Source organism: Lynx canadensis, chromosome E1 (assembly GCF_007474595.2).
Source record: "Lynx canadensis isolate LIC74 chromosome E1, mLynCan4.pri.v2, whole genome shotgun sequence".
Lineage (NCBI taxonomy): Eukaryota > Metazoa > Chordata > Mammalia > Carnivora > Felidae > Lynx > Lynx canadensis.
Window position 1 is genome coordinate 16,039,654 of NC_044316.2, and position 27,612 is coordinate 16,067,265.

At 37.0% G+C, this 27,612-nt stretch overlaps 1 protein-coding gene across 2 annotated transcripts in view; it reads right to left on the reverse strand.

Moving 5' to 3' along the window:
* Nucleotides 1-27,612, reverse strand: part of CPD (carboxypeptidase D) — an 80,155-nt gene that overhangs the window by 35,878 nt on the left and 16,665 nt on the right. For both annotated transcript variants that reach the window (XR_003964823.1, XM_030296621.1), the window contains exons 3-7: nucleotides 13,553-13,695; nucleotides 12,582-12,751; nucleotides 11,213-11,562; nucleotides 9,596-9,787; nucleotides 8,331-8,498 (exon numbers count right to left, since the gene is read on the reverse strand). Coding sequence is in view for 1 of the 2 variants with exons in the window: in XM_030296621.1 (XP_030152481.1) it covers nucleotides 8,331-8,498; nucleotides 9,596-9,787; nucleotides 11,213-11,562; nucleotides 12,582-12,751; nucleotides 13,553-13,695 (1,023 nt within the window). In the remaining variant the exon portion in view is untranslated. The remainder of the gene's footprint in view (nucleotides 1-8,330; nucleotides 8,499-9,595; nucleotides 9,788-11,212; nucleotides 11,563-12,581; nucleotides 12,752-13,552; nucleotides 13,696-27,612) is intronic.

Consider the following 27,612-nt stretch of genomic DNA (forward strand, 5'->3'; position numbering starts at 1 on the left):
AGATGTGGAATCTAAAACAGAGAGGTTAAATGACTTATGTATGCACAGCAGAGCCATCCCTGATCTACACTCAGAAAAAACTGCTAAAAATTTCCCATATGCTCACATTAGGAATTAGTCCATTAGAGTTATAGCATATGATAGTTCATGACTTAAGGTAAAGAAAGTGATGCTTTAAAAAAGCAAGCAAGCAAGCAAGCAAGCAAGCTTTAAAACATATGTAAAGGGTGCCTGGCTGGCTCAGGTGGAAGAGCATGTGACTCTTGATCTCAGGGTCATGAGTTCAAGCCCACATTGGGTTTAGGGATTACTTAAAAGTAAATAAATAAATAAGTTTTTAAAAAATAAAGAAATAAAACGTACATAAAGAATATAAAGTCCCTTCATGCTCCCCATAAAGCATAAACAAGTTAGGGTGCTTCTCAGACGAGAGCCCTGATGGAATCTCTTATTTTCCTATTAGTCACACTGTTTTCCTTTATTCATCTGTCCATTTATCCTTCCTTTACTAAAGCCACTCATCTTTGCCTTTGTTATCACACCACTTCATGGAATGGAAATGAAAGAACATATTCAACTTGAATTCAGATGAAGTAATCCTGTGGTAACAAATACCAGCAAACATTTATATAGAGATAAAATTATTTAAGAAGCAAGTATGAAGAACTATGCTCACTCTATTCCCCAAAATAGTTCTAACGAGAACAAGTGTACTTCAATACCTCTTCTACAAATTTAATGTACCCCCAAAATTTAATTTCACCCCAGAACTATGACCCATATCTAAAAATTTGAACAGAGAAAAGTCAACATCAACTTCTACTCAATTCTTTCAAATGGCTAATTTTCTAAGGACAGAAAAAAAAAGTCATAAAACATCTATTTCTATGAAACAGTCTACTTTTAGAAAATAATTAGTATCAACTCAAAAAGCAGGGACAACAACAAAAGATAAATTTGTCTTCATCAAAATTAAAAACCTCTGTGTGTCAAATGACATTATTAAGAAAGTTAAAATACAACGTATATAGAATGGCAGAAAATATTTCCAAATCAGCAATCTGATAAAGAACTCTTAGAGCTATATAAAGAACCCTTAGAGCTCAACAAAAAGACAAAAAATAAATAAATAAATTGGCAAAAGACTTGAACAGATATTTCTCCAAAGCAGATATACAAATGGCCAACAAGTACACGAAAAGATGCTTATTATTAGTCATCAGCAAAATGCAAATCAAAACTACAAAATGGGGGTGCCTGGATGGCTCAGTTGGTTAAATGACTGACTCTGGATTTCAGTTTAGGTCATGATCTCACAGTTCATGGGATTGAGCCCCACGCTGGGCTCTGTGCTGATAGCAAGGAACCTACCTGCTTGGGATTTTCTCTCTCCCTCTTTCTCTGCCCCTCCCCTGCTTGCACACTCTCTTTCTCTCTCTATCTCTCTCTCCCTCTCTCTCAAAATAAATAAATAAACTTAAAAAATAAAACTACAATGAAAAACCACTTTATACTCACCAAAATGGCTAGAACATAAAAAACAGAAAATAACAAGTGTTGATGAGGATGTAGAAAAACTGGAACCCCCGTACATTGCTAGTAACGTAAAATGGTTCGGCTACTGTGGAAAATGGTTTGGCAGTTCCTTAAAAAGCTAAACATGCAATTATCATATGGTATTTCCATCAAAAAGCTAAAGATGGCTAAATGAAATCAGTCAGAGAAAGACAAATACCATATTATTTCACTCATATGTGGAATTGAAGAAACAAAACAAAGAAAAAAAGAGACAAGTCAAAAAGCAGACACTTAACTACAGAGAACAAACTGATGATTCTTGGGGTGGGAGGGGAGAGGGGATGAAATAGATAAAAGGGATTAAGAGCACACTTATCATGATAAGCACTGAGTAATGTATAGAATTGATGAATCACTATATTGTACATCTGAAACTATAATAACACTGTATTTTAGCTACACTGCAATTAAAATTTAAAAGAAAAAACACTAAATATGGAATTACCCAAATTAATTGAAAACAGGGATTCAGCTATCACATGCCATTGCTCAAAGCAATATTATTCACGATACTGAACAAGTGGAAACAACCCAAATGTCCTTCAATGGAAAAATGGATAAACAAATTGTAGTATACACATACAATAAAATATTATTTATCCATAAAAGGGGATGAAGTACTAATAAATGTTACAATATTAATGAACTTAAAAACAGTATGCTAAGTGAAAGAAGACAGACACCAAAGATCACATATTGTATGATTCCATTTCTATGAAATATCCAAAATAGGAAAATCCACAGAGACAGAACATAGACTAGTTGTTCCCAGGGCTTGAGGGTAGGGGAAAATAGGGAGCAACTCCTTAGTTTCCTTTTGGCGAGATGAAAATGTTTTAGAGCTAAAGATGATAGTTGCACAACATTGTGAATGCACTATTGTTACTGAATTGTTCACTTAAAATTTTTTTTAATGTTTATTTTTATTTTTGAAAGAGAGAGAGTGTGTGAGCACGGATAGGCAGAGAGAGGGGGGACACAGAATCCGAAGCAGGCTCCAGGCTCCAAGCTGTCAGCATAGAGCCTGACATGGGGCTCGAACTCACAAACTGGAGATCATGACCTGAGCCAAGTTGGATACTCAACTGACTTAACCACACAGGTGCCCCTGAATTGTTTGCCATAACATGATTAATTTTGTTATGTGAATTTCACCTCAATAAAAAGTAAGTATGAAAATTTACAAAAAGGTATCTTACTTTTCTCTATATTCTCTCAAAATCCTTCTAAATTGTTGACAGCAAAGAAATCCTATTTGAAATTTCTTTGCTAAGATTTCAAAACCCATTTAAGATTTTATGATGAGTAAACAAAACATGTCATGGACAAAGAGGGGAAGATGGCGGCAGAGTAAGAGACTCTAGGCTTGCCTTGTCCCACAAATACAGCTAGAAAACTATCAAATCATCCTAAACACCCCAGAAATTGATCTGAAGATTGGAAGAACAAATTCCACAACTAAAGGTAGAGAAAAGCCACATCAGAGAAGGCATGAAGTGCAGAGATATGGTTTAGGAGAGAAATGGATCATGTCTACTGTGGTGGGGAGGGAGCCACAGTTTGGAGAAGGGTGAAAGACAGACCAACACACAGGGGATGTACAGGGAAAATGAATCCCCATAGCAATTGGCTTGGAAAGCAAGAAGGCTTGAATTTCATGAGTTCTTGCAAACAGTAGGGTGTAAAGCCTAAAGTTGTAAAGGTCAGCATGTTTGGTTCTGGGAGAGCTCAGAGAACACTGGGGTTGTTCTTAGAGAGAAGGCAGGGTAAACAGCCTGTGAACATAGTGTGGAGACAGTGATCTGAAGAGCACCTGGGGCACACAGTAGGGAGGTTATTTGTTCATCTTGGAGTGTGTCCCAGAGAAGCAGCATTCATGTCTCCATGAAGTCTCTCAACTTCTCCAGGAACAAAGAAACTGGCCAGACCCATCTCCCTCCCCTGTCCTTCAGCATAAACACAGAATCATCTTCAGGAACCAGTGCAGCACTAACACATGCTACCTAACTTGCTTACACCAAGCCCCACTCTCTACTCCCTGCCTTCCAACCCCCACCCTTCACCTCCTCTCCTCACCCCACCCCCGTGTTCTGGAAGAACCATCCTTCCCAGTCTTACTTGCTTGAGTCCCAGTATGGTGGGCCCCCACCCCCAGATGACCAGCTCAAGCCCCTGCCCATATGACAGCTCTCAAACCTTGAGTTTTGTGGGGTCTTTGCTCTGGTGGTGGCAGCAACAGGTCTCACTTCACAGGCAAACCAGAGCACACCTAGTTAAAACTCACCACATTCAAGGCAAGTACAAAACACTGGCCACAACTGGCAAAGATAGTTTCTGCAGACAACTGGCCTGAAGGATAAAGCAGACAGGACAAAACAGCAGAGCACACACAGCACACACTGAAGACACTCCTGGAAGTGCCAAGCCCTGCGTAACAGGAGACACTACACTACATGGCAGGGCACTACAGGACCTCTTCATGAGGCCATTACCCTCAAGAACAGGAGATGTAGCTAACTTCCCTAACATGGAGAAACAGCCCAGAGACTTAGACAAAATGAGAAGACAGAAATTTGTCCCAAATGAAAGAATAGGACAAGGTTGGCTGAGGAACTAAGTGAAACAGATATAAGTAACATACCTGAGAGAATTGAAAGCAATGATCATAAGGATAGATATGGAATAACATAGAGACAAAGGGCTTAATAAATGATATGAGAAGCATACTTGATGGAATAAACAGGACAGAAGAAGCATAGGAATGAATTAAGGACTTTGAAGACAGAGTAATGGAAAGAATCAAGCTGAAAAAAAGAGAGAAAAAAGAATTATGCAAAATAAGAATAGATTTAGGGAACTCAGTGACTCCATCAAATGTAATAACATTTGTATTATAGGAGTACCAGAAGAAGAAGAATGAGGAAAGCAGACAGAGAATTTATTTGAAGAATTGATAGCTGAAAACTTCCCTGATCTGGGGAAGGAAACAGATATCCAGATCCAGGAGGCAGAGAACCCCCAACAAAATTAACAAAAGCAGATCCACACCAAGATATATTGCAATTAAAATGGAAAATTACACTGATAAAGAAAAATATTAAAAGCAGCAAGACAAAAGAAGACAGTTGCATACAAAGGAAACCTCATAAGGCTATCAGCAGATTTTTTAGCAGAAACTTTCCAAGCCAGAAACGAATGGCATGATATAGTCAAAGTGTTAAATGGGAAAAACCTGTAGCCAAGAATATTCTATTCAGCAAGGCTATTATTCAGAATAAAAGAAGAAATAGAATTTCTCAGACAAACAAAAACTAAAGGAGCTCATGACCAGTAAAGCAGCCCTACAAAAAACATTAAAGAGGACTCTTTGAGTTAAAAGGAAAGACTAAAAGTGACAGTATAAAGGTAGGAAACATAAAAGCAGTAAAAATGAATATTCCTGTAAAAAATCAGTCAAGGAACTTATAAAATAAAAGGATGTAAAATATGACACTATAAACCTAAAACATAGGGAGGAGAGGAGTAAAGAATGGGTTCAAACTTAAACAAACCATCAACTTAATATAGACTGTTATATGTAGAAGATGTTATATACAAACCTAATGATAATCACAAATCAGAAAGCACTAATAAATATGTAAAGAATAAAGAGAAAGAAATCCAAATATATCACTAAAGATATATGGAAACCATGGAAGAGAGAAAGACAAGAAAGGATCAGAGAAAATCGTCAGAAACAATCATAAAACAAGTAATAAAATGGCAATAAATACATAGCTATCAATAATTTGAATGTAAATGGACTAAACGGTCCAATCAGAAGACACAGAGTGACAGAATGGATTAAAAACAAGATCCATCTACATGCTGCCTACAAGAGACTCATTTTAGACCTAAAGATAGCTGCAGATTGAAATTGAGGGAATAGAGAAACATCTAACATGTGATGGATGTCAAAGGAAATATGGAGTAGCAATACTTATATCACACAAAATAGACTTTAAAACAAAGACTATAACAAGAGACAAATGATACTATATAATAATAAAGGGGACACTCTAACAAGAATGTATCACAACTGTAAATACTTATGCACCCAACTTGGAAGCACCCAAGTACACAAAAAGGTTAATAACAAACATAAAGGAACTAATCGGTAATAATACAATAATAGTAGGGGACTTTAATACCCCACCTACATCAATGGACAGATCATCTAAATAGAAAATCATCAAGGAAACAATGGCTTTGAATAACACACTGGACCAGATGGATTTAAAAGATATATTCATCCTAAAACAGCAGAATACACATTCTTTTCAAGTCCGCATGAACTATTCCCCAGAACAGGTCACATATTAGGCCATAAAATAAGCCTCAACAAATTTTAAAAGACTGAAGTCATACTATGCACCTTTTCTGACCACAGTGTTATGAAACTAGAAATCAGCTGCAAGAAAAAAATCTAGAAAGACTGCAAATACACGGAGGTTAAATAACATGCTACTACATAATGAATGGGTCAACCAAGAGATAAAATAAGAAATTAAAAAGCACATGGAAACAAACTAAAATGAAAACACAACAGTTCAAACCTTCAGGATGCAGCAAAAATGGTTCTAAGAGGGAAGTTTATAGCAAGATATGTAATGGAAAGAAACATGTCCACATGATTGAAGATGTATTTCCCCCCACGCCAATGACAAGATCTTGATACCACATGTTGAAATCTGTAAATTATTTTCACTGGAATGTAACTAGTATTAAGTTTTCAGATTTAGCCAACATGATATGTGACATATATTGAGAATATTCTTTGAAACTCAAATAAAAAATATTTTGTGTCAAATATGGTATGAAATATATTAAAAATTTATTTGCCAACCAGGCTATAACTTCATAATTCCTATTTGGGTATTTGAGAATTGTTCATGATTACCAATTGTAAAGATATTTTTTCCTATTACTGGGAAGCTTTCAAAGCAGTTTTTTGAGAATTTCAATTTACTTCTTAAATACAAATATCATAACTGTGTACTGTCATTCTAAAATGTCAGGTTAAAAAATAAATAGAATAAAAAATAAAATAAAATGGCAGGTTAATCTATATGCCATCAAATTTCAACTGTAATACTTCATTGGATATTCTAACATATATTGACACTAAATTACTTCCCCATTACCCCTGGTGCTAATACCTTCATTTTTTTTTTTTTTTAACAGCTTTATTGAGATGAACAGTTGACCTGTGAACAACAGAGGTTCGAATTACACAAATCCATTTACATGGGGATTTTTATTGATAAATACAGTACAGTACTACAAATGTATTTCTCTTCTTTACTATTTTCCTAATAACATAACATTTTCTTTTCTCAAGCTTACTTTATTGTAAGAATACGGTATATAATACATACAACATACAAAATATGTGTTAACCAACTATTATTGTTATCGGTAAGGTTTCTGGCCAACAGTAGGCTGCTATTTAAGTTTTAGGGGAGTCAAAAGTTAAAACGTGAATTTTCAACTGCGCAGGGGGCCTGTTCCCCTCATGTTGTTCGGAGGTCAACTGTGATTCACGTAACATACAATCCATCCACTTAAAGTATATAATTCAATGTTGTTTACTATATTCACAGGGTTGTACAACCATCATTACTTTCTAATTACAGATAATTTCATCATGCCAGAAAAACCCCTGTACCCATTAGCAGTCACTCCCATTTCCTCCCACCACTATCCACTATAGCCTGAGGCAACCATTAATCTATGACCTATCTCTATGGATTTACCTGTTCTGAACATTTCATAAAATGTAGTCATATACCATATGGTTTCTAGTGACTGGCTTTTATCACTTAGCATATTTTCAAGGTTCATTTAAGTTATAAAATGCACCAGGACTTCCTTGCTTTTCATGGTCAAATAATATTCAATTGTATGGGTATACTACATTTTACCTATCCAATCATCAGTCCATGGATATCTGAGTTGTTTATACTTTTGGGTTAAAATGAATAATGCTACTATGAATATTCATGTACAAGTTTACATGTAGACATATGTTTTCTGTTCACTTTGGCATTGACACTTTCATTCTTACTTACAAGCCCTAGTTGGACATTGTGATGATTTTTAATCTTGACCTCTCATTCTATTCATCTAATCAATTCTTGCTGAATTATATGAAGGTGTGTAAGCCCAAACACTACATGAGAATAAGGCCAATGTGCTGTAGTTAAATACATAGCAAGGAAAAAATAAAAGAATGTCTTATAAACCTACATAAAAGGGTTTATTAAATTTTAGGGAAAAAAGGACTAAAGATTTCCAATTTGTTAGTGTTTAATTTTTCTGAATCACACAGAGTATGCTACTAAATTCCCAGTGAGAGAGACAAATATAAAACACATGTGAGGGATAAATACAAAACACTTGAAGAACTAAGCAAGGGCAGGGAGAGAGGCAGGGAAGAGAGGAGGGTGAGAAGGACAAGGGGAGAGAGAGATAGGGAGGAGGGTAGGAGGGAGAAGAAAATAGGGAAGGAGTATGTGGGAGGGGAAGGGAGAAAACAGCCAGAAAACTAGCTTAAAAAGCAATGAGAAAAGATCTTTATTACTGTCTGCTGCAAAAGCAGTAACAGGATACCAGTTTTGAGACAGCCTAAGACTATAAACAGATAAAATTCCACCAGGATTTTCAAATGCTCTCAACAAGAATTAATTACTGGAATATCAAGTTGCTATTACCTCCATGCAGGTTTGCTGACAGTACAAATGGATAGGACTTCATCCAGCTCATTACAGCAATAGTTTCTGGTTGGGTAGGATCTGTGATCTGAAAGAACTGGTCTGGGAAATTTCGGTTCAGGTCAAAGTTGTTGCTGTTGTTTCTGCCAATTACACTCACGGAATCTCCTGTATGATAAAGTGCTCAAATTTAAGCCATGTTTCACTTACATTTTAATCCAACACATACTACTTCAGCTAATCTTAACTCAAAGGTAAATGTGAAATATCAGGCTTCACTCCGAATAAGCACACTATGATTAAAAGACACATCTTTTTTGTATTGTACATTAATAAGGTGTTATCTCTTCCAGATCTTTTGAACAGAGAAGTAAAACCATTATCTTTTCATTTCTGCCCTCTGTTCATACTTTGAGAGGAAAAAAAATCCAACTATATAAATTATATTGTTAGTACTACTCAACTGTCAATAATCCATATACAATGACATGATCACAAAGTTGAGTGGACACGACTGATCAGAAGGAAGTTCTATTTTACCGGTACATAGGTCACTAAAACATTGTAAAGAAACAGACCAAATGGAAGTAAGAAAATTGTGGTATGCTTACACTAACATATCATGAAAAGCTAATCAAGAACATAGTTGGAAGTTTAACCAGATGGAGAAAAAAGGGTTGAACTTAAGTTTATGTCCCTTTAAAAAGGAGTGGAACCCTATTATTATCATTATGATGAGAAAAATCTGAAAGTGAGTGAAAAAAACATACATTATTTTTTAGTAAATAAGAGCCATTACCAAAGTGGAAAACTCCATTAAATATAAACTTGATAGGGGCACCTGGGTGGCTCAGTCGGTTTAGCGTCCAACTTCAGCTCAGGTCATGATCTTGTGGTTCATGAGTTCGAGCCCACATCTGGCTCACTGCTGTCAACTTATCAGCACAGAACCCACTTAGGATCCTCTGTCCCCCTCTCTCTGCCCCTTCCCTGCTTGCGCTCTCCCAAAAATAAATACATTTTAAATTATATATATTTATACATATTTATGTATATATATATATATATGTATAGACTTGATACCATAATTGTTGACTGAACTAGCCTATCTTTTAAGAATACAAAAGCTGCAACAATTATATATTATAAGAACAAAATAAGAAGAAATTCTGAGGAAACAACCAATTCAAATTCTCTTCTACTCCCAAATGATCATAACATACGATGATCGAAAAGGTCAGCATTAATAGACGCCTCTTCTTTACCTTCCTGGGCCTTTTCATACCCATCAGGATTCATGGATGGCATAAGGTGAATTCGAGTGCTGAGAACTAGATCCGTCACTTCAGGGTCTGTTCCAAAGTTCTTACAAAGGTATTCAATGAGGTTCAACAGCAGTTCTCGTCCAACCACTTCATTTCCATGCATATTTCCAATGTACTTAAATTCCGGTTCACCTGAAAACAAAACGATTACATGGAAAAGTCTTTTTACCTTTTTTACCTTTTTATTTATCATGGACTCTATTTTTTCCCCAACACATACAAAGACCCTGAACTAAAAATTTTTTAAAAGATATATTTTGGCAAAAGAAGCAGTTAAAAGTATGTTATAAAGCAGCTTCCTTACTAACATATATGTCTAAGCAGGCTCAAAGCATACACAAACAGACACACACACACACACACACACACACACAGACACACACACACCCATATAATACGGAAATAAAAATACTATTAGGAAAAGACATGAATAGACACTTTTCCAAAGAAGACATCCAGATGCCTAACAGACACATGAAAAGATGCTCAACTCATCATCAGGGAAATACAAATCAAAACCACAATGAGATACCACCTCACACCTGTCAGAATGGCTAAAATTAACAATTCAGGCAATAACAGATGTTGGCAAGGATGTGGAGAAAGGGGAACACTTTTGCCCTGCTGGTGGGAATGCAAACTGGTGCAGCCACTCTGGAAAACAGTGTGGAGGTTCCTCAAAAAATTAAAAATACAACTACCATATGACCTAGCAATTGCACTACTAGGAATTTATCCAAAAGATACAATTTACACAAAAGATGCACAAATGCTGATTCGAAGGGGCACATACACCCCAATGTTTTTAGCAGTACTATCAACAAGAGCCAAATTATGTAAAGAGCCCAAATGCCCATTGACTGACAAATGGATAAAGAAGATGTGGTATGTATACACACACACACACACACACACACACACACACACACAATGGAATGTTACTCTGCAATCAAAAAGAATGAAATCTTGCCATTTGTGACAACGTGGATGGAACTGCAGTGTATTATGCTAAGTGAAATAAGCCAGTCAGAGAAAGTTAAATAGTATATGATTTCACTCATATGTGGAAATTAAGAAAGAGAAGAAATGAACATAGGGGAAGGGAAGCAAAAAGAAGATAAAAACAGAGAGGGAGGCAAACCATAAAAGACTCCTAAATACAGAGAAGAAACTGAGGGTTGTTGGAGGGGTGTTGGGTAGGGGGATGGGCTAAATGAGTGAGGGCATTATGGAGGGCACTTGTTGGAATGAACATGGGTGTTGTATGTAAGTGATGAATCACTAAATTCTACTCCTGAAACCATTATTACACTATATGTTAACTAACTTGGATTTAAACAAAATTTAAAAAATTTTAAAAGTACTATTAGCAGAAAAAGTCTAATCTATACATTTTATTAAATACATGGATTTTCTTCTTTTCTCGCCAAAGATTGGTTACATTTTCTTTATTCCACTTATACATTCTAAAGGTGACATTTCTAGATGAAACATAGAAATATGGTACATAGTTCTGAAAGGCACTACTGAGATTATGTATAAGACCACACAAATTACCTGGTTCATGGACACCTGGGTTATCAGATATCTCCATTACATAAAGTTCTCTTGACTCTACTGATTTTCCCAAAGAATAAAGCCGGGTGATGTTAGGATATTCATTGGCAAACCTTCTCAGGAAGATTTCCATATCAGGGAAATGGTGGTGATGAAAGTCCTTTGGCTGAATTGGCTGGTGTAAGGATTGGGTTCCAGGAAGATTATTAAGCAGAGCAACTGTGCTAGCGGTTACTACCATCTCAGTTGTGTCAGGGATTATTGAAGCCACAGTTGGCCGAAGGGAAAAATTCACCTTTGTGGCTGGTCCTTCTTTCACTATTATGTTATTAATAGTCAGTGGCATATACCTGCAAAAAAATTTTTTTGAAAAAGTGGGTGGCTTGCAGTTAAATTCAAACACACGATGCTTTTACATTATAAAAGCACAATAGCCCTTTCAGACTTTTACACTTAGTGATCTATCAAAATTCGAACGAAATACAGATAAATGGGTAAATTCAAGACTTTTAGGATACGATCTCAGAGAATCCCTGATGACATCTTTAAAGAACTATTTCTCTTACCTTCTTCTCAGTACCACACATTAGAATGCTTACCAAAAATTGCATGCCAAGGAGAAAAGAATATGAAACACAGAGGTCATTCACCCACTGCATCCCATTCCTTGCTGTGCCTTGTCAAACTGACTTTCCAACTACCTTTCTAAATAGGGAAATTCAGAATTAAATGAAAGGTTTTCAGTTAAATCCTTAGCAAGCCAAGCTTGCAGAAAGGTGCTCAGGGGAGGTCAGAAACCACTCATTTCATATATTAGAAAGCAAATGATAAGACAGCTCTTTAAAATGTCTTTTTCAGAGCTCTGAGTTTGTTCTACTCTGTTATTCATTAGTGTTGAGGCAACGTTTTACACAGCTGACCATCTTTTGAATCAACCTTTTAAACTGGTCCTTCCTCACAATTTTACAACCATACTTCATATCCAGTTGTACTGTTAGACTATGTGACAAAAGCCTCCACAATACTATATTCTCATTATACAAGGAAAAACAAAGGCCAGATAGAGCAAACAACATTTCCTAGACTATATTTCTGTCTTAGCTATAAACAGAGGCTTGATATTTTTAGAATCTAGTTTAAAATTTTTTCTTAATGTTTTTGTTTATTTTTGAGACACAGCATGAGCAGAGGAGGGGCAGAGAAAGAGGGAGACACAGAATCCGAAGCAGGCTCCAGGCTCTGAGCTGTCAGCACAGAGCCTGACACAGGGCTCGAACTCACGGACTGTGAGATCATGACCTGAGCCAAAGTCAGACGCTCAACCAACTGAGACACCCAGGCACCCCTAGAGTCTAGTTTAAATTCTTACCCAGTTAAAACTGCTGTAATGTTGTAAGTTCCAGGAACAAGTAATCTGTGGAAATCACCAAATCTGCCTGTTGTGATATTATGATTAATACCAGCCACTGAGATGGTTGCGTTCTCTAAGCCAGATCCCGTTACTGAATCTTTAACAAATCCTTTAACTCCAATGTGGACCTAAAAAAACAAGAATCAAAGTAGACTGCTCAAAGATAATTCAGAAGGCAAGAGAGCATAACCCCTCTGCATTGATGCTAGAATTTCTTTTTTTTTTTTTTAAGTTTATTTATTTTATTTTGAGAGAAAGAGAGAGCGTACATGAGTGAGGGAGGGGCAAAAAGAGAGAGGGAGAGAGAAAATCCGAAGCAGTCTCTGTGTTGTCAGAACAGAGGCTAATCCCACAAACCATGAGATCATGACCTAAACCAAAACCAAGAGTTGGATGCTTAACTGACTGAGTAACCCAGGTGCCTCTGATGCTAGAATTCCTAAAAAAGTATGTTACTACTATTACCCTGAAATATTTTTCAATGCCTCCAAGTTAAAATAAAATATAGACAAAAATATTAAATCCTTAAACTTAAGTCATATGTGTCTGACATCTAGACTAGTAATAGACTTTTGAAATTCCCTTTCCTCTAAACCAGACTTCTAATTTTCTCGACAAGCAATAATTTCTCATTAAGTAATAATTGCTGGTATATCCAATAGTATATTATCCTGCCTGATGTTTAAATTAAACTTGCGTCCATGGTTCATACAGCGGTAAAGCCTCTCTAGCTCATATGATCACATGACATTGTAAGAACCTGACAGTACAAACCTGATTATTTCAGTTTATAAAAGTGTTCTAGGACAATCAGAGAAAGCCCTCTGGAGGACATGAATGGTTAAAGATTGCTACTTATATGCAATTGAATTTCTCCCTTATATCATCCATTATTTCTGTACCCCACCCTTCCAGTCAGCTACTTTTACCTTTTCAATCAATGTGATCAAAGACTCACGATTGTTCTCCCATTCTTGTCGAAGCTGTGAAGCAGGGGGGTACTTGCAACAAGACAGTTCTAATGTGATCTCAAAACAGTTGGCCCATACATAATTGTAATCTTGCATGCCACCTGTAACATAAAGGAAAAAAAGTAAGTTTACTCTTGGAATTTTACTCTCAGAAAGACCAAAGAAATTAAATCAGTCATCTCTGCATGTATAAATTTTCTTTTCATAAAATAGTTTGAAATTGCAGAAAGCTCTTGGATTATAGAGGAGACTAAGAAGGAAGGATAAAGGAATATACACCAAAAAGGAATATGCATACGTAAAGCAAATGTATTTGACTGGTGGGATGAACAGTTAGGAAGAGCATAAACACATGGGTTAATAACAATAGCAATAATGCTAACAGCTCTACAATTTGAGTGTTTACCACATGCCAGACCTATTCTATGAGCTCTATGAGTATTAACATTTAATCTTTACAACAAGTGTATGAAGCAGGTGTTACCATCTCACCCATTTTACAAATGTAAGAAGTAGGATACAAAGAGAGAGGTTAAGATTTTTGATAGCATGAGCATGAAAGATACACATGACCTTAAAGTTGTGAAGGATGTTCATGCCAAGCATTAAGTGCCTACTATTCTAACTATACTCCCTTTTATGAAGAAGGTGGCAAGAGAAAAAAAGAAAGGCCAAATCCAGGGTGGTGCAGTTCCACAAATCGGGGGCGTGGGGGAGCAGACACAACAAACCCTTTCAAAATGTGTTCAATGGGAGAGGGAAGTAAAAAGGGGAAGAGGCATCCATAGCCAACTACTTTCACCACTTCTACACCCATATAAGCCCACTCACTCATTCCGTAGAAAGCTTATTACCTTATCATTCCTGTCACTCAATTTTTAAAAATAGACTTTATTTTTTAGGGCAATTTTAGGTTCACAACAAAACTGAGCAGAAGGTACAGAGATCTGCCATATACCCCCTGCCCATTCACAAGAATGGAGCCTCTCCTTATCAACATCTGCACCAGAGTGGTACATTTGTTACAACCGATAAACCTACATTGTTGACACTTCCTTACCACTCAAAGTCCATAAATTACATTAGGGTTCACTCTTGGTATTGTATATTCTAAGGGTTTTGACAAATGTATAATGACATGTTTCCATCATTCCAGTATCATATAGTGTAGTTTCACTGCCCTAAAAATTCACTGTGCTCCGGGGCACCTGGGTGGCTTAGTCGGTTGAGCATCTGACTTTGGCTCAGGTCATGATCTCATGGTTCGTGAGTTTGAGCCCCATGTTGGGCTCTGTGCTGACAGCTCAGAGCCTGGAGCCTGCTTCGGATTCTGTGTCTCCCTCTCTCTCTCTCTGCCCCTTCCTCGCTCATGCTCTGTCTCTCTCTCAAAATAAACAAACATTAAAAAAAAAAATTCATTGTGCTCCATGTATTTATCCCTTCCTCTTCCTTAACCTCTGGCAACTACTAATCTTTTTACTATTTCTGTATGGTTTTGCCTGTTCCAGAATGTCATATAGTTGGAGTCATACAGTATGTAGCCTTTTCAGATTGGTTCCTTCCATTTAGCAGTAGGTATTTAAGGTCTCTTCATGTCTTTTCATGACTTGATAGTTTTCTTTTTAGTACTGAATAATATGCCATTGTATGAATGTACCACAGTTTATTTTACCTGATCACCTACTGAAGTGTGTGTTGGTCGCTTCCAACTTTTTTGGAAACTTTTTTAAATGTTTGTTTATTTTGAGAGAGGGAGATGGAGAGAGAGAGAGAGAGAGAGAGAGAGAGTAAGTGCAAGCGGAGGAGGGACAGAGAGAGAGAGAAGAAGAGAATCCCAAGCAGGTTCCATGCCCAGCATAGAGCCTGCTGCGGGCTCAACCTCACGACCATGAGATAGTGACCTGAGCCGAAATCAAGAGTTGGATGCTCAATCGACTGAGCCACCCAGCTGCCCCATTGCTTCCAAGTTCTGGCAATTATGACTAAAGCCACTGTAAACATCTGTGTGCAGACTTTTGTGTGGACATAAGTTTTCAACTCCTTTGGGTAAATACCAAGGAGCATGGTTGCTGGATCATATAGTAAGTATGTTTAGTTTTTCAGAAACAACCACACTGTCTTCCGCAGTGGTTGTACCATTTTGCATCCCCCTACCAACAATGAAAGAGAATTCCTGTTGCTCTACATCTTCGTCAGCATTAGTTGTTGTCAGTGTTCTGGATTTTGGCCATTCTGCTAGGTGCGTAGTGGTAACCTATTGCTTTCATTTGCATTTCCCTGATGACATACAATATGGAGCATCTTTGCATGTTTATTTGCCACCCGTTTAACTTCTTTGTTGAGGTATCTGTTAAGGTCTTTGGCCCATTTTTCAATCAGGTTATTTTCTTATTGTGGAGTTTTAAGATTTCTTCATATATTTTGGGTAACAGTCCTTTATCAGATGTGGTTTCTTTCTGTTTTGGGGCAGAATAATATTCCATTGTATGTGTATACCACATTTTCTGTATCCATTCAACTGTCAGTGGACATTTAGGTTGTCTCTTGGCAACTGTAAACAATGTTGCAGTGAACATGGGTGTGCAATTATCTTTTCAAGATCCTGCTTTCAATTCTTTTGTATATATACTTAGAAGTAGGATTGCTGAATCATATGGTAATTCTATTTCTAACTTTTTGAGGAAGCTCCATACCATTTCCTATAGCAGCTGCACTATTTTTATATTCCAACCATGCAGGGTTCCAATTCTCCACATACTCACCAACATTTGCTATTTTGTCTTTTTTCAATAGTGACCAACCCAAAGAAGTGTAAGGTGATAAGTCATTGTGGTTATGATTTGCTTTTCCTGATGATTAGTGATATTGAGCATCTCTTCATATACTTATTGTATATTTTCTTTGAAGAAACGTCTACTCAAATGTCTACTCCCCTTTTCACTCAGACTAAAAGCCAAAGTCTTTACAGCAGCCTAAGGCCCTACATGATGTCTTCCACCATTTCCCTTCCCCCTTTAACCTCCTTTCATACTCTCTCCATCACTCTGCATCCACAATGGCCTCTCTGCTGTTCAGTGGAATTTGGGTCTCTGCTCTAACTCTTCCCTTTGCCTGGTATGTTGTCTCCCAGATAGCCGTGCTTGACTAACGCCCTTACCTCCAGCTCTTTGCTCCAATTTCAACTTGACAGTGAGGCTCGCCCTGACTTCCCCATTTAAAGTTGCTACTTACTTTTTCCCCACCACTATCCCCAAGCCCATCCCACCAATGCTTGCAATTCCCCTCACCCTTTTGTACTTCTTTTTTTTCTACAGTACTTAACAATTTACCTATTAAGTTTATTATTTACTGCCTATTTCTCCCTGCTAGATTATAAGCAATGTAAGAGCAGAGATAGCTGCTACACTCACTGATGGACAGTCCAAATACTAGAAGAGTATCTGGCAAACAGTAGTCTTTCAGTATACATGTGTGGAAGGAATGAAACTAAGTAGCTAATTAAGATTACTGTTTTGAATGTATTAAAATTGAATGCCCATTGAATATCTATGTAGAGATATCAAACAGACTTGTCTTCCTAGAATATAGGCAAGTTCATAACCACCACAAGCCCAGTAACTTGGTCTTTACCTTTTTCTTAGAAGGCAACGTATCCATCTTTTGGCTTCTGCTTATTGTCCAGCATCTTGGTACTCACTTTGGGTCTGGCATCTATGATTATCTTTGGTTAACTCTCATTTGTATGTACACATGTGGACATACACATACCATTCATCATACATAATATTTATTAATCTTTTCCAATTCTTAAAAAAAATTTTTTTAAATGTTTATTTATTTTTGAGAGAGAGGGAGAGAGACAGAACACGAGTGGGGGAGGGGCAGAGAGAGAGAGAGGGAGACACAGAATTCGAAGCAGGCTCCAGGCTCTGAGCTGTCAGCATGGAACCCCATGCAGGGCTCAAACCCATGAACCACGAGATCATGACCTGACCTGAAGTTGGATGCTTAACCGACTGAGCCACCCAGGGGCCCAAATCTTTTCCAATTCTTACTACCATATTGGTCATAGTACAATGGTCATTGTGTGTAAGACATTATACTAAGATTATATGGATTTATAAATAAGAGACATACTTTTTTTCTTAATGTTTATTATTTATTTTTTTATGATTTTTAATGTTTGTTTTTGAGAGAGAGAGAGTATGAGTGGGGGAAGTCCAGAGAGAAGGGGGCACAGAGGATCCAAAGCAGGATCTGTGCTGACATCAGCGAGCCCAATTTGGGGCTGGAATTCACAAACCGAACTCATACACCGTGAGATCATGATCCCATGCGAAGTCTGATGCTCAACCAACTAAGCAACCCAGGCATCCTAAGAGACATACCTTCATTCAGAGTTTAAAGTCTTGGTGAGGAAGCAGAACACAGAACACATAAAAGTAACAATTTCAGAAGAATGCAAGTGCGACTAATACAATTTTTTTGCATATGTAACACTTACTGGCTGTGTTAAATTGCAAACATGGACAACTCACACTTGAATTATGCCAGAAGGCAGTGAAGTAGACTGCTTACAACACTATAATCACCAGGCTTGAGTTCTGGCATTCTTTTGTCTGTCCCTTAATTGTCTTACTTCAGTAGCAATTTAAGAAATACTAGCTAAGAGCAACAACAAGACCATGTTTACAGTAATATTTTGGAGTATTATCTAATCAGCTTTTTACACTTAACTTTAATAGTACTGTAATTAGCCAGTGCCAATAAATGACACATATAAATATATTCCTGGAGTCGGGGGTGGAGGGTGAGGACAGAAGTCTTTAAGAAATAAGACTTCGGAGCACCTGAGTGGCTCAGTCGTTGAGTGTCCAACATTGGCTCAGGTCATGATCTCGTGGCTCATGAGTTTAAGCTCCACATTGGGCTTGCTGCTATCAGCAGAGAGTCAGCTTCACATCCCCTGTCCCCCTCTCTCTCTGCCCCTCCCCTGCTTACGTACATGCGTGCGCTTTCTCTCTCTAATGTTTAATAAACATTTAAAAAGTTTATTTTTTATTTTTATTTTTTAAATTTTTTTTAATGTTTATTTATTTTTGAAAAAGAGACAGAGTGAGAGGCGGAGGGGCAGAGAGAGAAGGAGTCACAGAATCCGAAGCAGGCTCCAGGCTCCGAGCTGTCAGCACAGAGCCCGACGCAGGGCTTGAACTCACGGAGTGTAAGATCATGACCTGAGCTAAAGTCAGACGCCCAACCGACTGAGCCACCCAGGCGCTCCAAAAAAGTTTATGTTTTGAGACAGAGAGAGACAGAGCATGAGCAGAGGAGGGGCAGAGAAAGAGAGGGAGACATAGAATCTGAAGCAGGCTCCATGCTTTGAGCTGTCAGCACAGAGCCCAATGCAGGGCTTGAACCCACGTACCATGAGATCATGACCTGAGCTGAAGTTGGATGCTTAACCGACTGAGCCACCCAGGTGCCCCCCAAAATAAAATTTTTTAAAAAGTAAATAAAAATTAAAATAAGACTTCAAGAAAAGAAACTATATCCAGCAGCGTCCAATCCCACAAAGCACACACTATAGCCATTTTTAAAAACCATATAACACTAAAAACAATCCAAAACTAAAGGTCAGATTCACGGAGACAAAATTCTTTTTGTAGGTCCCATAGATTTGAGAAAATATTACAGTGAATGTACCTAACTGTAACACATCTTTGTCAAGTTAATGTTAGCTTCACAGCATAGAATCTAGTGGAAACACAAAATATGAATTAAATCTTGGCATACATTCCCCAAATGTTCCTTTGATAAGACACTAACAGAAAGCCATGTAAAATAGTATTGGAAATAAAAGGATGACTATACTACATTAAAAAAATTCAAAAATCAATTCCTTTCCCATATTTTAGCAATAATCAGAAAATATAATGGAAAAAAAAGATTTCAGCAACAAAACCCATAATACATATAGGATTAAATGTAATAAAATACATAATCAATAAGTTAATGTAAAATTTTACTGAGGGATGTAGATTTCACACTTCTAGATAGGAGGCTTATACAGATATCAATTTCCCTGAAATTAATTTACAAATATTACTCAGAAAAATAGATTCTTATTGGGACTGAACAAAATGATTTAGAATCTGAAAAAATAAATGGATGACAACATCCAAAAACCTTAAAAAATAAGAATGATAATAGGGACTTGTATTGCCACATATTAAGATATCATAAAACTATACTTACTAAAGCAGTGCATTAAGATCAAAATAAATGGACCAATGGAACAAATTAGAAAGCCCAGTAACAGAAACAAAAGAATTTGCAACGTGATTAAAGACACATTTAAAACCAGTGGGGAATGAATTAGTTGGCAACTGTTACATGAACAACTGATCAACTATGTGACAAAAAATATAGGTGAGTTTAGCTCATATCATACCAAATAAATGCTTAAACTCATATGGAATTTGATGTAAAAGTGAAACCACAGACAAAACTAGAAGTTAACATAAATATTTTTATACTTTCAGGATGAGGAAAGTCTTTCTAAGTATGACAGCAAAGTAGTAGGAAAGCATAAAAGGAAAAAAATGATAGATTTAACTAGCTAACAATTGTAAAATATTTGTTGATTCAAAAACTACCCTACCTTTACAACCATTTAAAAAAGAAACTAAGAAAAAAAATCCATAAAAATAAAGGGAGTATAGAACATTCCTGGGTAACAAATGAACAATTATGTGTATAGAATCTTCAAAAAAGGCACAACCTTAACACAGAAATGTCTTTTCCAGGAATTTATTCCAAGATAATTGCTATGGGGAATGAGGACTGTAGTGTTTAAACTGAAGGAGAGGGGCATCCGGGTGGCTCCGTCAGTTAAGCATCCAACTCTTGATTTTGGCTCAGGTCACAATCTCACACTTTGTGAGTTCAAGCCCTGTGTTGGGCTCTGTGCTGACAGAGCAGAGCTTGCTTGAGATTCTCTCTCTCTGCCCCTCCCCTGCTTATGCTCTATCTCTCTGTCTCAAAACAAATAAACTGAAAAAAAAAAAAATAAAATAAAAATAAACAAATTGAAGGAGAATAACACTGGAAACAACGTGAATACTCAAAAGTGGTGGATCAGTTTATAAATTATCATATAAAATGGGCTACTATGCTACTAGTTAAGGTGTGGCAGACACACATTTATGGGAATGATATTTACCATGTAATAACAAAAAAAAAAGGCTATAAAACAGCATATGGAGACAAATCTTTTTGCATGATACTTTAAATTCTACTCTTTGAAACATACAGAGTTTCTCAGTTCCTCTATACTCAAGTACAAGTTAACTGATTCAAAACAATTTTGACAATCTCTCTAATCAACAAGCTCCTTTACAGTTTTTTTTTTTTAAGTTAGGTTTATTGAGGTATGGTTTATATACTGGAAAATTCATCCCTTTTAAGTATACAGTTACATGAATGTGTACATTCATTAAGCATATGAATGTACACATTCATGTAACTGTATACTCCACCACAATTAAGATACAGAACATTTGTATCATCCCAGAAAGTTCCCTTCTCTCAGCACCAATCTAATTTCTTTGCCTATATTTTTGTCTTCTCCAGAATGTCATATAAATGAAATCATATAATGTAAAGCCTTTTGTATCAGACTTCTTTCACTCAGCACAATGCCTTTGAGAATCATTTATATTGTTGCATATGTAAATTCTCCTTTTTATTATACTATGTATTCCACTGCAAGGATGTAGTACAATTTGTTTATCCATTCACATGATGGGTATTTGAGTTGTTTTCAGTTTTTGCTTATTATGAAGAGTTGTGTATAGACCTTACTGTGGGCATATAATTGCATGTTTTTTGGATAAATATCTAGGAGTGGCATCGCTGAATCATACAGCAAATATAAGTTTAACTTTATGAGAAACTATCAAACTGTTTTCCAGAGTGGCTGACCATTTCACATTCCTACCAGCCATGCATGAATGTTCCAGTTGTTCTTCATTCTCACCTAACAAACTGCTCAAGCAACTGGTCAGACTTTTTCGCTTTAAGTATTCTAGTAGGTGGGCTGTGGGATCTCATTGTGGTTTTAATTTGTAATTTCCCTGACAATGAATGATACTGCATATCCTTTCATGTCTTTATTTATCATCTATACTGGGAGACCTTAGAAACTAGGGGCTGTTGGTAGTACTGTATAGAGGAGGGACCTTAAGAAAGGGATCCCATAAAGTTGTCTATGAATCCCTGGGCTCAATCCTGAACAGCACATGAGTGGGCATGCCCCTAAAAAGCATACCAAAGGCACTGAGAACTGAATTACAAAACAGACCACTTCCCTGGTCCATGGGAGGTAAGTACACAGAATAGATCTGAACAGAACCACAAAGGCTTTGAAAATTGACATTCAATCACAGCCCACAGGAGGCAAGTCAAAACGTACAACTGAATGCAACTGGGTCACTCACTGCTAAAACAAACAAAGAAATCATCATTTTTTAAAATAAAATTTAAACAAGGTTCAGATTTCATAATGTAAGATCCAAAACGTCGAGCCTATACCCCAACATTATTTGACATTCAGAGAACCAGGAAAATGCATGGGGGCCTGGGTGGTTCAGTCGGTTAAGCCTCCGACCTTGGCTCAGGTCATGATCTCACAGTTTGTGACTTCAAGCCGGGCATCGGGTTCTGTGCCAACAGCTCAGAGCCTGGAGCCTGCTTCGGATTCTGTGTCTCCCTCTCTCTCTGCCCCTCCCTGTTCACACTCTGTATCTTTCTCTCTCTCTCTCTCAAAAATAAATAAGCATTTAAATAAAAGAAAAAAGAAAAAAAGAAACGTTAAAGGAAGTTCTTCAGGCTAAAAAGAAATGATACCAGAGAGAAACTTGGGATTTCCAGGATGAAAGAACAACACAAATGGTAAATATCTGGGTAAATAAAATAAACTATTTTTTTCTCTTAAGTTCTTTATGTACAACAGTTGAAAGAAAAAAATCATAACATTGTCTGGTGGCGTTTTCAATGTATATACACATAATACATATGACAACTACAATATAAAGTGGGGGAGGGTAAAGATGCGGTGGTAAGATGTATGCATTCCTCCTGACGTGGCAAAATACCAATCCTAGGTAGAACTGTGAAAAGTTAAGCTGTAAATTGTAATCCTAGAGCAACTACCAAAACAAACAATACAAAGGAGCTATAGTAAAAAAACAAAACAAAAACCACACAATAGATAAAATACTAAACACTCAAAGAATCCCACAGAAGGCAGGAAAGAGGAAGCAGAATTAAAAAATAAAAAAGGGATAAACAGAAAAATAATTTTAAAACTAGGCTTAAATCCAAACATATCAACAATTATATCCAATGTAAATGGTATAAACACACTAGCTAAAAGGCAAATTGTCAAATGATTAAACAAGAGCCAATTAACATGCTGTCCATAAGAAACTCACTTTAAATATAATGGTATAAGCAAGTTAAAAGTAAAAGAATGGAAAAAGATATGCTATGCAAACACAAATCAGATGGGAAAATGGAAGGGCTTTATTAATATCAGATAAACTAGACTTTAGAACAAGAAAAAGTGCCAGGGATAAAGAGGGATATCACATAATGATAAAAGGGTCACTTGACCAAGACAACATTACAATTCAACTCCATCACCAACAAAATCTAAATGATATTTATAGCATATCCCACCCAACAACAGCAGCATAAACACTCTTTTCAAGTAGAAATGGAACATTCATCAAGACAGACAATATCCTGGGTTGTAAAACAAACTTAACAAATGTAAAAGAACTGAAATCATACCAGGTGTATTCTTTGACATGATGGAATTACATAGAAATCAGTAATAGAAAGCTATATACAGAATATCCTTTTCTTGACGAAATCTTACAAAAGCACATTTTCTTTGAGTCTATAATAAACTATTCTCAGAAAACAACTTATGAGTTGTGATATCTACTGAATCTACCTATTTCTAAACTCATAGGAGCCCTCCAATGTGAATAGTAGCAAAGTAACTTTTACTTGCAAGACAAAAAAAACCCAGATAAATCTCTCCCATCTTTAGAATATCAGAAAGTTTTTATTCACCAATTTCAAATTTCAGTTTAGAAATTATTTCTTTAAGGGTGACCGGGTGGCTCAGTCGACTAAGTGTCCAACTTTGGCTCAGGGCATGATCTCACGGCTAGTGAGTTTCAGCCCCATGTTGGGCTCTGTGCTGACAGCTCAGAACCTGGAGCCTGCATCAGATTCTGTCTCTGGCTCTCTCTGCTCCTCCCCCACTTGCGCTCACATTCTCTCTCTCTCTCTCAAATATAAATAAACATTAAAAAAATTTTTTTAATCATCAAAAAACTGGAAGCAAATTAAGATATCAACTGAATTATGAATAACTTAAGAATTTTTTTGCAAGATGCCACAAATAAGCATTATTTGTTATCTGTGTTAAACTTAACATTTATTTTTCCAACACTAAATGTCAAAGACTCTATATAATGAGTAATCTTTACTGAGTAGCTGGTTCAGATCCTGTCATCTTGATCTTTTCCTCAACAAAAACCTACCTATACAAAGCTAGAGTTCCCTGTAATAGAGAACAGCCATTCATCTGGAGATAAGCCTGATGTTACTGACAGCTGCAGCTACTTCCAGATTCAGTAATACATGTGCTTTTTTTTTTTTTAAGTGGATGTCATGTGGCTCAACATAGACTAAAGGATTAAATATCAGACTTCAGAACAATATCTTTATCCAGTCAAAACAAATTTTAATTTGGGGAGTAGAGTAGAACATTCATTATTGGCATGCCTCAAAGCAATAAAGCACCATACTAATAATATAAAGGATCTGTTTTTTGTCCAACTTATTAACAATCATAAATAAGCAAGCCTCTATTATCCATTCGTCTCTCAGGGGGCTATCTAAACCCTTCAAACTTGTTTACTCAAAACAAAATAATTTGGAAAAATCATACAACACTTCACATATTTTTAAAACATTTTTTAAAGTTTAATTTCGAGAGAGAGAGAAAGCGCAAGTGGGGAGAGGGCACAGAGAGGACACTGTCAGCGCAGAGCCTGATGCAGGGCTTGAACCCATGAACCATGAGATCATGACCTGTGCCAAAGTCAGCTGTTCAACCATTTGAGTCACCCAGGTACCCCACACTTCACATATTTTTAAGTTGATATCTAAAAGTTTTCATCTTGGGGCGCACTGGGTGGCTCAGTTGGTTAAGCATCCAACTTCAGTTCAGGTCATGATCTCACAGTTCATGAGTTCCAGCTCTGCATGGGGCTCTGTGCTGACAGCTCAGAGCCTGGAGCCTACTTCGGATTCTGTGTCTCCCTCTCTCTGCCCCTCCTCCACCTCTTAAAAATAAACATTTAAAAAAATTAAAAAAAAAATAAAAGTTTTCATCGTAAGTTCAAATAGTTGCAAACAATGTAATTTCCTGGATAGCATATATTTTTATATTTTTTAAAGTATTTTTTTAATGCTTATTTATTTTTGAGAGATAGAGAGAGAGAGAGAGAGAGAGACAGAGAGAGAGAGAGACAGTATGAGCACGGGAGGGGCAGACAGAGAGGGAGACACAGAATCCAAAGCAGGCTCCAGGCTCTGTGCTGACAGCACAGAGCCCGATGTGGGGCTCAAACTCACAAACTGCGAGATCGTGACCTGAGCTGAAGTCAGATACTTAATCGACTGAGCTACCCAGGTGCCCCTAAATTTTTATATTTTTAAATAAAACTTTTACACTGTATCCAAATAAATAAAACTATAGATTTAATTCCTGGAATCCCTTTTAAAAAATTGTGTGAACATTTCTTTAACATTGGGAATTTTACATCTTCCCTTTTTCTATTTGAGCTTTTATTTCCATTCCACTTCATCCATAGATTATTTGAGCATGATATACTTGCATGGTTCAAAGTCTTTCACTGATCATCCTATAACACTTCAGTCTATAAATATGTATGTATGTGTATTTAAATTTTCCTTAAAATTTTTTTTTAATGTTTGTTTATTTTTGAGAGAGAGACAGACAGAGCTTGAGCAGGTTAGGGGCAGAGAGAGAGGAAGACACAGAATCTGAAGCAGGCTCCAGGCATGAGCTGTCAGCACAGAGCCCGACGCGGGGCTCGAACTCAACGGACGGTGAGATCATGACCTGAGCCGAAGCTGGATGCTCAACCAACTGAACCACCCAGGCGCCCCTCCTTAATTTTCAATGACTTAAATGTACTAAGTATTAATTTTTGTCTTCTAGATTCAATTATTACAATAACTACTGGCATAACACTCATCAGAAAGGCAAAATTATAAATTTTGATAAACAATAAATGGAACAGGTAATAATTACTAAAAATATCTTTCAAAAATTTCTTATTAAAAATAAGATTTTTTAATGTTTAATTATTTTTGAGAGAGAGAGAAATAGAGTGTGAGCAGGTGTGGGTCAGAGAGAGAGGGAGACAGAATCTGAAGCAGGCTCCAGGCTCTGAACTGTCAGCACAGAACTGGATGCAGGGCTCAGACTCACAAACCGTGAGATCATGACTTGAGCAGAAGTCAGACACTTAACTGACTAAGCCACCCAGGTGCCCCTTAAAATATCTTTTAATAAGAAGTTTGGAGTGATGCTTTATGTATGTATGTATGTATGTATGTATGTATGTATGTATGTATATATGTACGTATGTATGTATGTTTATTTTTGAGAGAAAGAGAGAGACAGCGCGTGAGCAGGGGTGGGGGAGAGAGACAGGGAGACACAGAACCCAAAGCAGGCTCCAGACTCCAAGTTGTTAGCACAGAGCCCCACAGGGGCTCAAACCACGAGCAGCATGATCATGACCTGAGCTGAAGTTGGACGCTCAACCGATTGAGCCACCCAGGCATCCCTGGATTGATGCTTTTATAATACCATTAAAGTAATAACCAAAAGTCACTTTTGTTTTGGTGCCCTAGAAGTTTGTAAAACTGAGTCAACATACCGTAGTGTGGGGTGCCTGGGTGGTTCAGTTGGTGGAGTGACAGACTTCGGCTCAGGTCGTGATCTCACAGCTAATGAGTTTGAGCCCTGCCTTAGGCTCTGTGCTGACAGCTCAGAGCCTGGAACCTGCTTTGGATTCTGTCTCTGTCTCTCTTTGCCCCATCCCAGCTCAGGCACTGTCTCTTTCTCAGGTATAGATAAACATTAAAAAACAAAACAAAACAAAACCCAAAACATACCACAGTGTGCTTCACATGGGTAGAAAAGTATGCCTATGTTCAATCAAGAGGGAGAAGAGGATATGTGATTGAACCCCCACAGCAAGCATCTCTTTCAATTTTTCTAGTAAAGAGTAGGTATGGAAGGCCTGGAAAATTTATTTCCTTTAAAGTTATCAAAACAAACAGGTCTCTTCCTTCTCCCCACACATACCTCAGTTTGAAAACCACTGATTTAGATTACTTCCTCTACTCATAAGGAGAAATGGCAAAGAAAGAAAAATGGTATAAAGTTTGCTTTTAAACCTACCTACCCAGGCATCTGGCTGGCTTAGTCAGAAGATTGTGTACCTCTTGATCTTGGAGTCATGAGTTCAAGACCAGTGTTGGGTACAGAGATTAAATAAAGTTTTGAAAACTTAAAAAAAAAAAAAATCCTTACTTACTAATCCAGAGCTTTCTATGCTCAGAAAAAACTGAATGCAATGAACCATAAACCCTATAATGCTCTCATTCCTTTACTTGTATCAAAAAACAAGCCTAAAAGTGTAACCATTAGGAATATGTCCAGTAATACAAATTGTGATCACTACTTATTGTTAACAGGTAGCTAAGTGTTCTGATAGAACGATCAACTCATACCCATTAACCTCCTTCATTTGTCTAACAACAAACTTTCATATGCTTTAAGACACTCAATTCATTGGGGCGCCTGGGTGGCGCAGTCGGTTAAGCGTCCGACTTCA